The sequence below is a fragment of the Clarias gariepinus genome, chromosome 23, assembly GCF_024256425.1.
Source record: "Clarias gariepinus isolate MV-2021 ecotype Netherlands chromosome 23, CGAR_prim_01v2, whole genome shotgun sequence".
NCBI classification, from domain to species: domain Eukaryota; kingdom Metazoa; phylum Chordata; class Actinopteri; order Siluriformes; family Clariidae; genus Clarias; species Clarias gariepinus.
Genome location: NC_071122.1, coordinates 13432446 through 13451798, shown reverse-complemented (window position 1 = coordinate 13451798; position 19353 = coordinate 13432446). Strand labels below are relative to the sequence as shown.

The window sequence follows — 19353 nt, the reverse complement described above, 5'->3', positions numbered from 1 at the left end:
CTTCCAGTCATTTTCATTAAAAGATTTCTGTCCCTGAACCCAAGCCTTTAAAGAGGTCTTGTGGCTGAGCTTTGATTTCAGCTTTAACCACACGTCAGCTGTATGCTAGTCACACGTGTAATTAAGAAAGCACAGGTTTGTGCAAGCTTGCACCCTTTGAAGGACTTCTTCTTTCTTGTGTTTGATGAGAACCTGCAGCTCAGCGGTAAATCAACAGTTGGAGCTTGTATATCTAACATGGAAGCCTCTCCTTACACTTCATGCATAAACCCGAGGCTTGACAGTTTCTACACAGGCTGCGTGTGAGAACCTGTAACGTGTTTGCATGTCTAGATATGTTTTTTTCTTATAGGAGACTTCACTATAGGGCTTAGACATACCTATATAGTGACTAGTGGAAATGATATGAAATGCCATATTGAGACATGTAGCTATATACTGTCGATAAAATGTTATGACAATATCTTGACAAGCATCTTACTAATTTTACAATACATACAGTATAAGACAGCATCTTACAAAATATGTTCATCTTTTTGCTGCCAGTTGAAATCTTACTTCATTTGTCTACCAGTACAATCTTTGTTTCATCCCACTGGTATGTACTGATACAGGTGCAACATTAAAAAGTATACAGATGCCTGTTAAAATTTTCATTAAAAAAATCTCGAGCTTCTTCTACCATTAATGTCATGTACAGTACTGTAGCAACCAGCAAAATGATGTGTGGAAAAACAAATATAAACATTGACGAAGGGTAATTAATAAAATTATATCTTAACATTAAGCTGGTTGCATACTCCTGAGGTAATACCCTGATAATAATATTTTGCTTCTAATACAGCACTCAGGCTTTTAGCTTACAAGTCTAACAATTCAGCACATGTTGATTTGGAAATTATTTTTCATTCCTTCTTGCAAAATTCTCCAGGTCTATTAAATAGAGGGGACCACGTGTGCACAGCACACTTCTGTTAATTTCACAGCTTTTTGGATGGATTTAGTTCTTTTGTTGGCGATTATGCTGGAGGGTAATATTTTTCATCACTTTCAGCTGTCAGACATGCAGATAGAATAGAATTTGCTATCTGTTTTGTCTGAAGTTCTACTTTGGACACTAGAGCTCTACTTTGGGTACGCAAGTTCTACTTGTGGTACTCGAGTTCTCGTTTGGACACTCAAGTTCTACCTTAAACACCAGAGTTCTGTTTAGGTACTCAAGCTCTACTTTGAGCACTAGAATTCTACTTTGTGTATTTGAGTTCTGCTTTGGGTACTCCAGGTCTACTTTGGGTACTCCAGGTCTACTTTGGGTACTCCAGGTCTACTTTGGGTACTCCAGGTCTACTTTGAGCACTAGTGTTCTATTCTGAGTACTAGAGTTTTACTCTGGGCTCTAGAGTTCTGCATTGGGTGCTAGAGTTCTACTTCTTGTTATTATTGTTTGTTTTACTTCCCATAAAATCTGTTTGTTCTTCACTTACAATTTTGGAAAATTATCAAACTTTGTCTTGCTTTCATTTTTTTGCACACATTAAAGGGTGTGTAGACATTTTATAGCCACGGTACTTGCATACAAAAAGTGCACATCCTCAATTTTTTTTTACCACATTTTTACCACTACACCCTGTCCAAACCATATCAATTTATAAACTATAAGAATTGGGCTGTTTATATAGCAGAGTGCCTAGTGATCATTAAATGTTCAAATTGCTCCTTGATTGGGCTTTGTGTTATGAAAATGATTTCACAATGTCAGTGCTTTTATATTCATCTTTTTAGAAATATATTAAACAGGACATCCCACAACTTTTTAACCCCAACAGTATCAATGATGCTTAATGACATCATGCAACTTTATATTTGTCCCAGGAATCACCAGGTGTTGTAAAACATCATATTGGATCTTATGTCTGTGAAAATACGTGGTGGTAGATGTGGGTGATATGGAACAATGTCAAAAAACTCATGTCTCTTTAATTTTAGGCTGAGAATCAATACACAACATATAAAACTATAATTTCTTCAAAGTGGACTAAGTGTTCAATTGCAAGTTAAAGCCACATGTAAGATGTCATAAGCACTTTTATAAAACAGACGAAGATTAAAATAAAATACAAAAACAGGGATTAAATAAAACATAAACAATGTACGCTGTACGACCAAAATGAGACACCACCTGGATTAAACTAAACAAATAGTTAAGAGCCTTCCATTAGATAATTACTGCAGTAATTAATATGTTTCAGCTGGCAACAAGTTTTTTAGCCCTAACTTATGCAGTGAGTAGCTGCTCATTTCTTAAAAAACTTTGTCAAAAGACATATCCTGTGTTTATGGCAAAGATGTTACTCTGTTTCAGAAAAGTCAAATTATTGCCGTGCATCAAGAAAATAAGCTAATAAAATTGGAATAAAAACTGTAAAATGCATTCTCAACACCTGGAAGGATAGTGGTGAACCGTGAACTTCAAGGAAGAAATGGGATCGGGAAAACATCCTGATTGTTTGGTAAGAGCATTTCACATGCACAATGCCAAGAGAGCTCAAGGGGATTGGGACTAAACAGTTGTATAGCCGTAAGTAAACCATGTATCAGTAAGGTTAAACAGAAAAAGGTAGATAGAGGCAGATGAGGTGATGAACCCATCATTCCTTTTACCAACCGTACAAGCCTGTGGGGGCAAAGTTGCGGTCTGTGGTTACTTGTGTTGATCAGGTCTAGGTTCAGCAACATTATGTGCCTAAATGAGGTCAGTAGACTACCTGAGTATAAAAAATCAACAAGATTTCCATCAATGGATTTTTTCTTTCCTAATGGCACAGACATATTCCAAGATGACGATGCCAGGATTCATCAGGCTCGTATAATGAAAGAGTGTAAGACACCATTTTCACACATGGATTGGTCACCACAGCATCCAAACCTTAACCACACTAAGAATCTTTGGTATGTGCTGAAGAAGACATTACACAATGGTCCTGTCATCACTACATGATCTTGGAGAGAAATCGACTCTGGACAAAAAATACAATTTGTGACATTGCAAAAGCTTATCAATACTATACCATGGCCCTAATCAAAGCAAAAATATCATTGTATAGTTTTATGATCCCTCGTTTGGGGGTCAACCCTCTCTCTGGGCTTGGGACCGATCCTTCCACCAGCCACCAGATAAATATCAAAGAAGAAGAAGAAAGATTATGAATAATATTTTACACATCATATTTCCATGACTTTTAGCTGTTGTGCTATAGATTCTCACTAGCATAACAGCATATTATACGTTTATAAATTGTAAACAACATATTTATTCACACGTGCAGAGGCATAGTGTGGTGGTGATGTGCAGAGGTGCAGAGGAGGGAGAGCAGGGTGGGGTTGTGGTGAGAGGTTGAGAAGTGCAGACACTGGCAAGGAATAGGTCATGTAATGCAACATAAAACAATATCAATAAAATGCTGTTGTCTCATCCTATAGTTTATCTCATTTAAAAATAGTGATATACCTTAAAAAGTTGATTTGTTTCCCAGCCCTATGTATGTGGTGGACATTGGTATATTTTTAAGATTTTAATAGTAGCTTATATTGTAGTTATAAACTATAATAAAAATGATTTTTATTATAAAGAAGGAACAAGATAATACATATTACTGTTAAAAAAAAATTTAAAAAATCTATTAAAAAAATGAGGGTATGGTGGTCTTGTGAAACATCTGTATGTTTACCTATGCACTTGTTTTGTTGTGGTGAAAAGTAAAGTTCACTACGGAAGCTGTGGGTCCATGAATTGCTCCGAACTGTTTTTCTTGATATGTGAAACAGGAAGTGTGTCGCTAAGGGAGGGAATGAAGCGTCCGTCCATACTGAGAGAAAACCACAGATGTTGCTGCTACGCGCTTAGCTCAGCCACCACACCCAAGAGGAGAACTGCACTCTCTTTCCCTTCTGCTAAAGCGCTTTGCTTGGTACTTGGTGTTTATGTGAATTTGCCCTCTAAGACACGAGTGGAAGAGGAAGGAGAAATGAGTTACTGTGGTGTGTATGATCAGGTCCCTGTTGGTTTTGAAGGCATGTGTCGAAGGTGGTCTGATCTGAGGTTATTTTGTGTTGTCTATTTTATTTTATGATGTCACAAATGAAACGGAAAAGAAGTCTAATGAAGGTGTAGTGGTAGTGCTGTTTAAACCTGACTTTCATTTCTTTGTTTTGAAGCTTTTTGCATGTGTGTGTATGTGTGTGTGCTCATGTGTCTGTGTGCTCCTAGTGTTTATGGTTTGGTTTTGGCTTGAAGTGTGAGTCATGCTCCTAAGGGAGTGCAGAGATGTGAAATGGCTTTTGGAGATGTGGAAGGGAAGCAGCTGGAGGAGGTGCTGGAGAACAGAGCCAAGGGGAAAACCCAACAATTTCCCTTCTCCGTGCTGGCCAGCAGATCAAGCTATCTTATCTTCTTAAACTTCACAGCACACAGTGAGATAGCTGTTTGAGGCTGACTCTTAGTAAAAGAAAAGTCATTTATCATGTTAAGGATTATTCTTGAGGTTTCGCTCAAGGGCCTGACTACAAAAGCAGTGACAGGATTCGAACTCCCAACCTATCCGATCGGTAAACCGTAACCACTGAACCACAATCGCCTTCAGCGCTACCTGTAATGAAGGCACAACAACAACAAAATGTGATAATATTTTGGAAAATATGATAGCTAAAGGGTTGTTGCGTTTCTTTTTTTTTCCTACTAAAAATGTCACAATCTGTGAACACGGCCACCCTGACAACTTCAAGATACTTCTTGCTTTCATTGGTAATGCAATTCTTTTAGGTTCTTTGCTAAAAATAATGTAGCAGTAAGTAGGTAGTCTCAGGAGGAATCCATGACTTCCATTATAACCATATTTTATATTTTAAGATTTTATGTGTAATGCTCTGGAATGAATTGATGCCCATCCTGCCTTGCACCCTTGTTCCAGGGTTAGGCGGTGGTCCTGAGCTGGATTAGAGTACCATACAACCCTAATACCTCTGTTCATAAATGTGTGTCAAAAATCATGATTTATATGATCTCAGCAAGCCCACTTGCCTTTCCGTGCTTTCCTCCACTTGCCTTTCAGAGAGTAATTCTCCAAAAGAATAGCATGTTTTCAGCCAAGCTCAGCGTGCTACCTCTTAAGGCAAATTAGAAAAAGAAGAAAGACAGATGACGTATCATCTAATTAGTCCTGGCAAGATGCTGTCGAGGAATAAATAAAGTTCAGAGTTTACTTGCTTACCCTCCATACTGCCGTTCATGAACAAATATGGCTTTTACTGTTGGATAAACTTCTGAAGTTGCTCAAAGAGGACCTCTCCGGACAGGTTTTAGTGTACAGCACTAAGCATACAGAGCATCAATTCATTAGAACAGGAGAAATACTAAAACTAATGTGAAATTATGCGGAATGATCTTGATACCACAGTGGTGTGGAATGAGACAGTGTACTTTTATTTAACGACAAACATATTGTTGATATAATGAATCTTTCTTTTAAGAGAGATTTCTTATGATGCTTGAAATCATAAAGCTGTGACTCTCAGACGGTATTTAAGACACAACAGTTACACATTACATGACTTTGTCCTATTAACTGAAAAAAACTGAAAAAAGAGGTTATTGTGAGGGAACATCTGTTTATAGTTTCTATAATGTAAGTGATAACAATGATAACTGGTCATGGGTTTTGCTTTACTTAATATAAACTTCCTGGCCCCAAAATACGTCTGTGTTTGGATGTAAATAAGCAAAAACTTGTTCAAAAATCTTTAAAAGATTTGATTGGATAACTACAGCAGTGTTGAATATATTTACATGTACACAATCTGACAAGGACTCTGAGGGTTGGGGCTGGACAGCTGTTTAGAAAGAAGAAAACTGCTTTAGAGCAATAGAAAAAGGGGAGGTTGCAGCTAAATGTGCATCGGTGTAGCATCTAGATCGGAATATTAATGTTCAGTATTAAGTGGCTGTCTTGGTTTGGGAACTTGCAAATATGAACATGCCAATTTACACTATTGTGGAATATTCATAGATTTGAATTATATTACTAAATACATTAAATTTTATTTCGGTATCACACCGACTCTCATGTTCATTATTACCAAGGTACACATGAAATTGTGTTATGAAGTTAAATAAAAATTTGACACCTTAGCTTTTTCCGAGTAAGTAAAGAAAATCCATGATCTCCATTGTGGTGGAATTGGAAGTCTTCCAATTGTGGAGTTTCTTAGAATTGTATGACTGTGTACCAATAAAAAATTAAAAACCAGTTATTCCAGAGCACCCATTTTTAATAGCTTTTCCTGTCTTTTTTTTCACCCTCATGGATAGTACAAGACAAGGCAAGGCACAGTTAGCTGATATAGGCTTTTGCAGCCTTGACAAACTGACAGAGGTTGAGTGTTAGAGTTAGCACTAAAGGATATTTACTTGTGTACCTGATGAACTGGTTGAAAAATCATTTTAATCATTTATTCCGATAATCATTTTATTTTTACTGATTAGTGTCTTTTAATTGGCTGATCACATAAACATCATACGTTAATACATGATTACCAAGACTGGCACGCCAATATAACATGACCGAAATTTGTTGGGTGCCGAGATTCGATTTGTGATTTATTGACGCAGCTTTGTTCCATGTGCCGCATATTATAATGAGTGAGTATAGTAACATTTTAGATAAGCATTTCGGAGTGTGTGAAAGCCCCTTGATGCTTAGTTAAGGAATGGAATTTTTTTGTTCGGGCATATGCTATTATTACCTCGGTTTCTATATGACATAATAAAAGAACAAGCCTTCCAATAAATAATAGTTTTACATTTATTATACTTAAACAGGTCTTAACTATATTGTGGCATGCTGTTTAGAATAATTATTTTTTACTGCTATAAATAGTAAATAAATAAACAATACTACGCACTTATTACAAAAAAATATCAGTATTAATTATGATATCGATGCTGGTATGAATCGATTCTGATTTGTGTTTCCGAGGATTGGTGATGGGGCCCAAAATCACTGATTGGAGCAGCCCTAGTACCTGTACTTCTAAAAACTCTGGATACACCTCAAGGTCCGCTTGTATTACCTGAACATCTTCTTATACATGTACAGTCACTAACATAGCTAAAAAAATAGTAACAGCACTCATCTGAGGAATGCATCAACGCTTTTACTAAAGCGAGTGACGCTTATTGTTTAAGCTTTTGTTTTTCATAACGTCGGTAAGGGTTTATTTACCGTTCTATTTCTGATCAAAAATGGAATTTTCCTTTAGGCATTTTTTTTTTTTTTTACTTTTTGGATTGTTTCATTTTGCCCAGTAATAAAACAAATATTGACCCAACCAAAATGATCAAATTCGCCTCTGATTCAGACTTGGCAAGCGGACTAATAGGTGTCAAAGTGCCTTGAGGTTTTTATAAAAACAACCATCCTTGGATAGGTTTTAATTTTTCTAAGCTATTCATTTAAGCCAAGCAGCCAGCTAGCTGAGCTTTGATGTGGGATTTTAATAAAGTTTGTGCTAATCAGCTTTGAAATCAAGCAAACCAAATGAAATTGATGTTTCCTTATGCATCACCTCAAACATTTTCCATCTCTATAAAACTACTATTTAATTTCCAATCTGCTTGTGGAAAGAAGATAATTGAGGCATCAGTTTGGTGATTAGAATTGGTTTCACTTGGCATGAAGCGTGATTTGTTTGGAGCCCATTTGCACAATCAGTCGAATCAACAACTAATCAGTTCTAGTCCAAATGTGACCTTGTGCTTTAACTGTTTTGTGACAAACCTTTTAAAGCTTTCGGTCTTGTATAGGATCAAAGAGTATTCCCTTTAAAAAGGCAGATTGCTTGTAAACTCATGTCTAATTGCAGCTTGTGTGGTCTCTGAGTCATTAAAATCGCTATGTTTACATCAGCTTAGCGATAAAAGGCAAAGCGCTCATTTTCACACTGTTTTTTATTTTCAAGTATGTAAAGCAGATGGGAGTTAGGTCTCCCCAGTTGGCCTGCAGTTAGGATAATAAATGAATCGTGTGTTCCTCTCAGCATGTGTAAGCTATTGAGAACGGCTCCAATTTGTTGTTTAGCTGCATGCTGTGTAATTGTAGCAGATAGCTTTCAGCAGTTAGAGTAGTAGAGCTGGACATTTAACTGTAGTTGCTTATACAGTATAAGGCACAATATTGTTGAACAAAACATCACTATTATGACCGACCTATTATGAAGTGACCCTGGAAGGTTGGAAATCTTGGTTGGAAACATGTAGACCATTTGCGTGCTACTTTGAAAGGATCTAGCTCATTTGTATGGAAAGCTCCCTGTTTTGACAAATTTATAAAACATCATTATGTGGTCCTCAGTGAAGGCTATTCTCATTTCTGTTCAGTTTATGAAAGTAACAAATACACATGGTGGACATAACGTTCTGATTCTGGTGCATTCGCAGTCTTATTGAACACGTTTCCCTTTTAAAATGAGAGGTCATAACTAGAGATCCTGATCCTCCGACCATGCAAAGCCCAAGAAAATGCCCCTTTAACTGGAAATTCCTACTCAGGAATTCAGGGTAGTCTCCTCAACTAAGAGTTCCTCTGAGATCAGAGAGTAAGAATGTAGAATCTAATGCAGATGTATGAGTGAGAAGCACCTTATTCTATAGTGAACAGCGGAGCAAGCACACCCTGTATGTCTGTCTCCCAGTCCAGATTTAGTCCCATTTAATTAACCTGCACTCGTCTGTAATGTTTTGAAGTGTGCCTGTGGGGATTTTTGCTTAGAAAGGCATTGGTGAGCTTGGGGACTGGTTTGGGTTTAGTGAGCATTCCTGTTCATTCCAAAGGTGTTCAGATGGTCAGGTTTCCGTGCAGGTCGTTCTATCCCAGGCTTGACAAAACCATGCCTTTATGGACCTCACACAGGGACATTCTCATGCTGGAACAGGTTTGGTTTGGACTCTTCCAGTAAAGGAGCAAACTTTGAAATACGGGAATTAGGGAAAGGATCACAAGTGGTTGTGTTGGGTATATGGCCATATAGTGTACATATTGTTAAACTAAATTTAATGCGACATGATTCTTGGAGAAATTGTGAAGTAGGGCACTGCTTTTCCTGGACAACAGGAGAAACAGTCAAACCAGGTCCTAGACCAACCAAAATATAAACATTAATACTGGTACATTGATAACCACTCACACACACTCTGAACTTATCAATATTTAAGTTTTTAATCCAGGAACCCCTATCTTTGACTCAACATGATGTCTTTCGTTTTCTGAGCAGACCCAGACCAACTGAGCTAGGAGTTATACTGAGACCAACAACAATAACAGTCTTATGTTGCTATAAAAAAAAAAATAGCCCGGCTGTGGGAGATTTAGTTCAACACCAGACACATTTGTGAATTAACACTCATGCACACACAAAACTGCTTTTTAGAGTAACTACCACTATCTTGATATAATACTTTGATAAAACAGGCTTAAAATTTTCACACAAAATCTCATTTCGACTATTTTGCAAAAAAGACTAGCCCGAGGATTTATCCCGCTTCACCGTGCAGTAAAAGCTGCCGTTGTGACCAAGTTCAAAATCATGTGGCAACAGTCTAACTTGATTAACAAGTAAAACATTTAAAAAATTTAAAACACTTACAGCTTGAAGATCTGAAGTTGAGTCACAATAAGATCGTGACCTTCAATGTTGAAGTAAATCCAGCTCTGAATCGTCTTTTGTTGATGCAGCAGCATGTCGTGAACTGGATAGAACGTACCTACCTTTTTGGTGATGTATATTTTGGAACAATTTTACCATAAAATAAAACAACTGTCAGCACTTTTTTTTAATTGTGAGTGACATGAGGGTTTTCTCTTCTTTTGTACGGCCAAAGCAGAGTATTGCATGGTGCTTTGTTATGAGCTGTGACATGTTGCATGTTTTTCATACAATATGTTTTCAGCAGTCGAGTTAAAGGAGCTAGAGATCCGTTCAAATGGCAAGATTGATTAAAAAGTACATTTTGAATAATAATAAAGGATGCTGGTGGCATCGTGGTTAGCACTGTGGCCTCATATGTTAAGGGTTTAAGTACTGCCTTAGGGTTAGTGTTTGGAGTTTGCATGTTCTCCCTGTGCTTGGTGGTTTTCCTCCGTTTTTTTCCAGTAGTCCTTAAACATGCAGATTAGAATAAATGGTGTCCGGAGTGTGTTAGTGGAGATTTATCCACCTTGTGCTTCGTGTATCCCAGGCATAGGCTCCAGGCCTGCAACACCTGTGTACAGGATAAGCAATATAGAGAACTTGATTTAACAGAGCATATTTAACTCCCAGGGAGCTTTGCACATTCTTAAACATTCATTCATTCATTCATTCATTAGTACAGATTACATATAATAAATATAGGAAAAAAATTAATAAATATGGAAATAAATGGGATCAAACTTGGTAGTTTGATGTAGTGCCACGAATGCAGCTATAATTAAGCCAGTAGGCTAATAACCTGGGCTTGACATAATGCATTTGGTTAACATAATACACTTGTTTCCTTCTTGCTGATGGAGGCGATTTTATTTTTCATTACTGCATGTACAGCATGTCCTTCATATTGATTAATTCTTTATATAAGTCAGCTTTACAGAGCCTGTGGACATCATGGAGGCAATCATAAATAAATGAACTATGATGCAAGTTAGCGAAGACAGGGTAGTTCAGGATTTTGCATTTGGAAACATGACTTATAGGAACAAGTTTTCTTTGTTTTCCCAATTATCAACACAAGGCTACCTTTAATATACAGATGCAGTTGCTGTCAGTCAGTTCAATTCTTTTATATAGTGTTTTTTACTAAAGACATTGTCCCAAAGCAACTTCGTAGGAATTCTAGCTGCATGTGTTACTAGTGCCAGTACTTGTCTTTTGTCAGAATTAAGAAGGAGGAAGTTAATAATTCAATTCCTTACTGATTTTTGTTGTTGCTTGCATATTTGTCACACTTAAATGATTGAGATAATCAAACAAAATATATTACACAAAGATAACTCAAGTTATAACAAAATACAGGTTTTAAATGATCCAACCCCTGCTTTAGATCATGATTGTTTTGCGTGTGTGTGCACAAAAGTAAAATTTGTTTGGTGATTTGAATCTTAAGTTCAGTCTTAAGTTCGACAAATATGCAAAAAAAAAAAAAAAAAAAAACAATAAGGGGAAAATATAAAAGCACTGTACTTTTTTATCACTAGACTGATAAACAGGGCAGAGGAGCGCACTGACAGCAGGCTGCTTTCAGAAGAGGAAGGGCATATTAATAATAGCTAGTAAAATGAAAGATAAAATTAATAAACAAATAATTTTAAACTTATGACAAAAAGACTTTTTACGCTAGCGGTTTGGATACCATTTCGGGGGAACCTGAGGTTCTAAGAATAAATCTTCTTTTGCATGTGGTGTGTGTCTGTGTGTGTAATGACAGGGAGAGAGACAGAAATAGGGGGGAAAAAGCAGAAAGTCTTTTTTTTTTTGGTACGTTTATTAATGATTAGGCTGACTCAAAATGCACTTTGTCAGTCATGGATATCCCCGCCCGCAATATTAAAAAAATAATAATAATCCACCCATAGCATGTTTACAGGTCCCTGCTTACTGTGATATTTCCTCAGCAATCACAATAAACATTTGATATCTGCTTACAGATTTAATTGATATGAATATGAAGTGTATTAAGAAATGTAATCATAATAAAATATTTGTTTAGAAAATGATGCCACAAAATGTTTATTTCAAGGAGAATTAATATTATTAGTTTACTTTATATCTTATCAGTGGAATAATCATGTTTTTATGGTTGGTGGAAGAGGTGAAAATGTGGAGCATTTCTGTTAATGCTCATTACTTGACCATTTCCTTCGGATTTCGTTGTTTGGAGCGCTGCTGTGTTCCTTCTCGTAAACTTTTAGACATAAATATAGAGCGCACATGTCCAAACCTAATGAAAAATCAGTGTTCTTTCCAAGTACACCATTCATTTTAGCACATCACGTTCCTCGGCGCTCTCCGTAAAATCTCATCCGTATTGTACTTTTTCCTTTCAGTAATCATTTTACAACCAGACTAAAGCACAGCACGGTCTGCTGTGTGTCATTACACAAAAATACATCATAAACACGAAACAGATTTTCTCCATCATGCAGATGAGTCTTTCTTCATCCCATTTCCGTGGGCTTTTATTTGAAATTAATGTTCCATTTGGAGATCTCCTAATGGCTTGTTCAGTTTTATTACACCCACTGCACCCTCTGTATTTCACACATTAACACCTAAAAATCCCTTGCTTTTTATTTTTGATTATTCTGGTGAATAATTGGTTCCATTGGTTTTCGTCATTTGTTTGTTTGTTTGTTCGTCCGGAAACTCATGTGCAGAAACTTATGTGCTTTGTATTTACACACACATGCAAAACTAGCAACTCTTAGAGCTAGTGTATAGTGTAAACGTCAAATTACAGGGATTGTTACATATAAAGAAATCTAGTTCCCTCATTATTTAATGATTAATTATTAATTTATTGCTATTAAGGCAATTTGTTTGCCTTGATATTGTTTTGTTTAGAATAATGTGTCACGTTACATCTTTTGAATAATGCCATGAACTCAACAAACAGGATGGCAAACACGGTCTGTATCCATTTGTTTCAAAAATATTCTCTTTTCTATCATAAGCTTTTTTATACAAGTCATTCGTTTGCTATTTAGAACAGAGATCGTAAACAGAATAAAACAAAAAGTTTGTGAAAATTCTTCACAACGGTCTCTAGCTTCCCATCAGCCCCAGCACATCACACGTGTTTAAGTTCCAGGTTTTGTGCATCTCTGTCGAATTCTTCCATCGTGCTTATGCTCTCTTTATGCCTCATTCATGCTCTCTGTGGCTACGAGTAGTTTGTATCGTTTGTCTGCACTGTCACATTTACTGCTCACACATCTGTGTGACTTTTATTGTTTCAAGTTTGAAAAAAGAGTCCGTGAGCTTTTGCATGTGTTCATTGACTCTGATGCATTATTTTTCTTTTCCAGTACTCGGCTGAAATACTCAAAACACCTGACATGGAATATAAAATGGTGAATTACAGCTATTTGAAGTCATTTATAATTTGTAGACACTCCCACTTTCAAAAACCCAGACTAGCAGATGGATTAACTTTATATATATAAAAATAGGTAATATGAAATAGTCACGTAAAATCCGAAAGAATATTCACGAAAAAAATCAAGAAAATTGATGGTTTTAGACCACAATAATTCATTAGTATGGTGTAGGGCCACCTTTTGCGGCCAATACAGCATCAATTCGTCTTGGGAATGACAGATACAAGTCCTGCACAGTGACCAGAGGGATTTTGAGCCATTCTTCTTGCAGAATAGTAGCCAGGTCACTACGTGATGCTGGTGGAGGAGAACGTTTTCTTCCTCGTTCCTCCAAAACCCCCCAAAGTGGCTCAATAATATTTAGATCTGGTGACTGTGCAGGCCATAGGAGACGTTCAATTTCACTTTCATGTTCATCAAAGCACTTTGTCACCAGCCTTGCTGTGTGTATTGGTGCATTCTCATCCTGATACACGGCACAATAATTCAGGATACAATGTTTGAACCATTGGGTGCACATGGTCCTTCAGGATGGTTCTGTAGTCGTTGGCAGTGACGCGCCCATCTAGCACAAGTATTGGGCCTGGGGAATGCCATGATATTGCAGCCCAAACCATCACTGATCCACCCACATGCTTCACTCTGGGCATGCCACAGTCTGGGTGGTACGCTTCTTTGGGGCTTCTCCACACCGTAACTCTCCCAGATGTAGAAAAGACAGTAAAGGGGCAAGAAAAAACTTCATGAGACACCATGTGGAAGAAACCTTAAGAGGTTAAATGTTCATTTGGAAGATTCTGCAAAGATGTGCATTAAGGTCCAACACCAAAATGTTTCAATTAACACCTGATGTTCACTTTAAGGTTAGCATCTGTTTACTCATCTTAATTGTAATAGATAATACATTCATAGATATTAATAAGGATAAAGGGTTAATGGAAATAGTGGATACTATGGTGGATACAAAATAAACTACTTTACCGTAACTTACAGTATAAGGTTTATAAAACTTGTAAAGTCACAGTATCGTGGGAAAGTACAGTATCGTATACACATTTACCACATTGTCAGAGAAAAACTAAAATAATTGTTAGAGATAATAAAATAATTATCCTACTATGAATAAATAAGTATTGGACAATAGTTGCTGATAGAGAGCCACCAGGAACCACCACCTCTCTTCAGGAAGAAGAGCTGTAGCAAAATGAAATAAATAAAAAAGTCATTCAACCCACATCTATTCTTCTAGGAAAACCATGTACCTGGCGCTGCACAGCTCCAAGAAGCGTACATGGCACACCTACAGGTGGAGAAAATCACTCGCAACCGCGCCTGCTGTTCATTTCCCACACCTTAGTCATTTCTTTAGCTATTTGCAAATGTTTATAGTTACAGTCAATGTTGTGGAAGGTCCTCGAGCGGAGGTAGTTCTTGTTATCCCTTACATTGTAAGTGCTATAACAGCAATTCCCTAGCCAGATTCTCTTTTTTCTCTCTTTCATTCGCGAAGAACGAGACAAAAACACAGTTTGTTCCGTTACCAAGAAACCGCAAAGCATTCTGCTGAAAAACTTAAGGAAGCATTTTACTGACTGTTACAGAGCGCTTCAACTGGGGACTTCCTCCAAAAATGTACAGAAAGCGTCACCATATCAACAGCGACACATTTCTGTTTGTTTTTTTGGAGGATCCGATATTAAAGTTCCTTCGAAACAAGTACGTCACTATAAAAGCAGTGGCATATTATACCAAGTGTGTTGTTATAAACCTTCTGCAACTGCTGCTGTGGGAAATCAGTCAACACCTACCAAGCAATCAAAATGTACTGTACAGCAGCACTGATACACACTACATACTACCTGAAGTGTAGCTTCCTGGATACTGTTCCACATCATGTATTTATCTAGTCCAATTACTGACCCATGAGAGCAGGCATAATTATAGTCTATTTAATTATAATCTTCCAGGAACCAACTGAAAGCAGCCGCAAACTGGAGGAGAATCCAGGAGGCCACACATTGTGCACGGTTACTGTAAGAGCTGCCGATGTGTCACATTCCGAGGAAACTACGTTAACATAACCGCCGAGAAGTGTCTTGTGGTTTTGAGTAAGGAGTTGTCTCACTAACCTGATCTAACCCCTTAAACAGGGAATGAAGAAGCAGAAATGATATAAAAATATTTTTACAAAGTGTCAGTGGAATACTGGTTAACATTGTGGCCTCGCACCTCCAGGGTCGAGGGTTTGATTCCCATCTCTGGTCTGTGTGTATGGGGTTTCGATGTTCTCCCCATGCTTGGTGGGTTTTCTCTCACAGTCCACAGACATGTACAGTAGATTAGTCTAATTGATGTTCCCATAGTGTGGACGTGTATGTGCCTTGTGATGGATTGGTACACTGTCCATGGTGTACCCCAAGCTGTATAGAAGATGAATGATATACTGGTATATTTTGGTATACTTTAAAATGGCCAGATCGTGCCTGATGAGCAACAGTGGCAAGGAAAATCTCCCTGGGATGGCAATAGGAAGAAACCTTGAGAGGAACCGGACTCAACAGGGAACCCATCCTCATCTGGGTGAAACAGAAAGCAGGAATTGATCTGCACTCATACTGTGTGTGACAGGCAGTTCAGTGTGCTGTAACAGATGATTATCAATGTTAATTGATGTTAATATGGAGTCCAGGTAGTTATTGGAGACTCGAGTAGACTCGTAGGAAATTCCAGTCCGGAACTATCGAGCGACTGCAGCCAAGTCAAGTCCTCAGAGAAACAGCTGTCGAGCAGTGGTTCAGCAGTACAGCGGCTGTGCTAGTTCGACTTTCGAGACGCTAACACAATTAGTCGTCTATTATAGTTTATTATAGGTTCTAAATGTTGGAAGAACACAATAGTCTACGTTTTCTGTTTCAAAAATGTATTTTTTACACGTGTGTGTAAAGAATCTCTGTGTTTAAAGGCCATTTCGCACAAGGAATGTCGTCATACCAACGATGAAATGTTTATTCGTCAACAGCCATTAAATCCTACACTATTGTCACTAGCTGGTATAGAAAAAGATCCAGCAGCTCCTGGCCAATCAGAAGTGAGAATTCAGCAGCGCTGTGATGCCATGATTCTTTTCACTACACACTAGTCACAGGGGGGTGGAATTGACTGAAGTTGAAGTCTGGCAGCCCTTAGGCTTGTTGCTATAACCAGCTGGCGTGTGTGTGTGTGTGTGTGTGTGTGTTGGTCAGCCTGCCCGGATGCCATTGCAGTCAGATCCAAAGTATGCTGAGTGTTTCTAGAGCAGGAATGCGTGGAATTTTCTAGCATCAGCGTGGCAACAGTGTGTTTGACGCTACGCTTTCCAGTCAGTTTTGTGTGTGTGTGTGTGTGTTTGTGAACTTCAGTCAGAGGCCTCTCTCTATCACTTCCCGAAGGAAAAAAAAAAAAGCCTAGTTCTCCTTTTTCTCTCTCACACACTTATCTGTGAAGTCCTTTTTTCTGACTTTGGCTGAAACTTCAAAGTGAGCGCTCTTCTCCGAGGCCTGTGTGTGTGCGCGTGTGTGTGTGTTTGTGTGTGTCATGGGGTTTTTTGGTCGGCGTTTATTAGCATGTCAATGACACTCAGCAGCTTTTGACAGCCAGGTGTGCTGTAAAAAAAAAACAAGATTTGCTTTTACAAAAGCAGCCACACATCAATCACACATGCAGCTTCTCCAAACTCCTGCTGCACAAACAGCTGCAGTCCGCTCTCGACTCGGACACAAAGACAAACCTCGGATTCGCGCCCGGGCACAGACACACACACACACGCACACACATGCACACACACAAAGCCTCATCTTTTAATCAGGAATTAGATGCATGAAAGAAAAAACATGGTTTTGCCAATTTCCAAGTTATTTATCTCCCGCTAGTTAAATATCATCGCTGAAATTTTGTCAGCTGTTCAGTTTGTGTTTCGACCAATCAGTGATGATCAGTACAGTCAGCTCGTAGGCTTACAGGCACCTTTTTCCTCTCAGGTAAAAAACAAAACAAAAAAAAAACAGTCGCAGCTAACATTAATTACGTTTTTTTTACATTCAAGAGCTGTTTATTAACAATCGTATTTGAATATTGACTGAAAGATTTTGTGTTCAAATTCCTGATCTTAACAAAGTTATACTGAAACCTACGATCCTGGTCACACTGACGTTTTCATTGATATTTCACTTTTAGAGGTCAGATTTATGATCTGGAAAATGATTAAGGAAAAATACCTCCCAGATTTCTGAACCGTGCTATATAGTTAATTAGTGTAAGTCCCCTTTGTTGATGTGTAGAGTTTGTAGAAATAGTTTATAGGTTAAAGATAAAAGTAATAATAACACATTAAGTCTTTTCTTAAAACGACTCAAGCGCATTAAAGTTCACTTCAGCTCTGTTATTTCAGCTGTGACCATATTAACTAATCCCTGTAGAAATCTGATTAATATCTATTGGTGCAGGTGTTTGTTTACATCGAGGAAGTGGCTTATTAGTAGCTTATTTTTAAATAAATGATAATACATTAAATCCGGCACATAACTGTTCATAACATCACTTTTACTTAACATTTTGATTTCACTTATGGTGCAGGTTAATCTTTACGCGGAAGGAAGGAGTCTCCAGTTTTAGTGCTTTGTAGAAGTCAGTGAGAAAGTTCACACTTTTAGTAACAGGACAACCCAATCGTTGCCTAAATTATTTGTTAAATGAATTATTTCAGTGCTAAATGCAACTCTGATGTGCTCGTAGGCAACTGTGCATCACACTCGAGGTCGTGCTGTTGTACTGAATATCAGCACAGCCTCACACAACCCCTCGAATGTGATACTGCTTTTATACAGCAGCTTAACAAACACTGTTTATTATCAACAGATTGTTATATATATATTTTTTAACCAGTTTCAATTAAACCTTGGGTTGCGAGCATAAGTATACAAGTTTGATTGTATATTAAATGTATGTGTGAACGTTCAACACAGTAGCCCCCTCCCTCCTCCTGTGCATGCGCCCACAAACACACACACACACTAACAGAATCAGTGCTTACTGACAGAGAGAGACTTCTGCAAACTGAAGTTTTAACAAGGAACCTCTCTAAAGACACTTGCTTTTGGCTTATGTACGCGTGTACAGATGTTGTCACAATGTTATAATAAACAGTACACCCACGCACGGATGTTGAAGCGTACAGTCTCATACCATACGTCATTTTAAAAATATCTTCTTTTTATCTTGTATTCCAGATTTGGGACATGAGTGATGATGAAAGTATTTGATGACGGCTGCGCTGCCAGAAGAACCTGACGCAGATCCGTGGACACTTCAGCCAGCCTGCAAGGCATTTATCACCAAACCTCGGGTCACCCTCACTCAGGCGGAGCTTAATATTATTAACAGGCATTCACTCGTAACTGTCTGGTACACGTGCTACACTTAGTAAAAACAAAAACAAACGAAGAGTTGTTTATGTGTGTGTGAGTCATGTCATCCACATCCAAGATTAAGTGTTTACTGTTCGTTTACTCAAATATCAAAATACTCAGTGTCGGTCACGAACAGCTAATAAATCTTCTCTCTGTAGTAGTGCTCCTTTTAACCGATGTGTTTAAAAAGAATATAATAAAGAATGATATAGAAAAAAGTTTACGATTCCAGTGTTTAAATTGACGGCATTTTAACTGCCGTTAAGTTTCAAAGCCATTTCGGTTTAAACTAAAAAGGACAACCGTCAGATTTGCTGTAAGGAAAAAATGCTTTACACATTTCTGAACCACACTGTATAGTTAACTAGCATAAGTAGAGTTTATAAAAATAGTTAAAACGGTTAAAGCTAAGAAATAAGACGATTATGGAAAATCTTTGGATTTTGATGGGTCAGGATTCCAATATATTGTGCTCAGTTGAACTGGATTCCAAACCATAATTTTCCATAAAGAATTAGAATTCAGTTATTTGCCACATGTATCTTACAGCACAGTGAAATGATATTTTCACATATCCCAGTAAGGAAGCAACAGTAGCAAGTAGGCGGTGCTGGAGCTTAAACACGGATCAGTAACCCAGGAAGCAATAACCGTTTGAGCCGCCACTGCCCCAATTATAGGGGAAATATATCTTTATAAATTTACCTTACTCAATTTGGAAGTCA

The 19353-nt window shown here is 37.8% G+C and overlaps 1 protein-coding gene across 3 annotated transcripts in view; it reads left to right on the top strand.

Annotated features, from left to right (window-relative positions):
• Positions 1–18664, top strand: part of atg7 (ATG7 autophagy related 7 homolog (S. cerevisiae)) — a 110127-nt gene extending 91463 nt beyond the window's left edge. For all 3 annotated transcript variants that reach the window (XM_053484627.1, XM_053484628.1, XM_053484626.1), the window contains exon 20: positions 18449–18664. In XM_053484627.1, the coding sequence (XP_053340602.1) occupies positions 18449–18481 (33 nt within the window). In that variant the 3' untranslated portion in view covers positions 18482–18664. The remainder of the gene's footprint in view (positions 1–18448) is intronic.
• Positions 18665–19353: the final 689 nt, after the last annotated feature.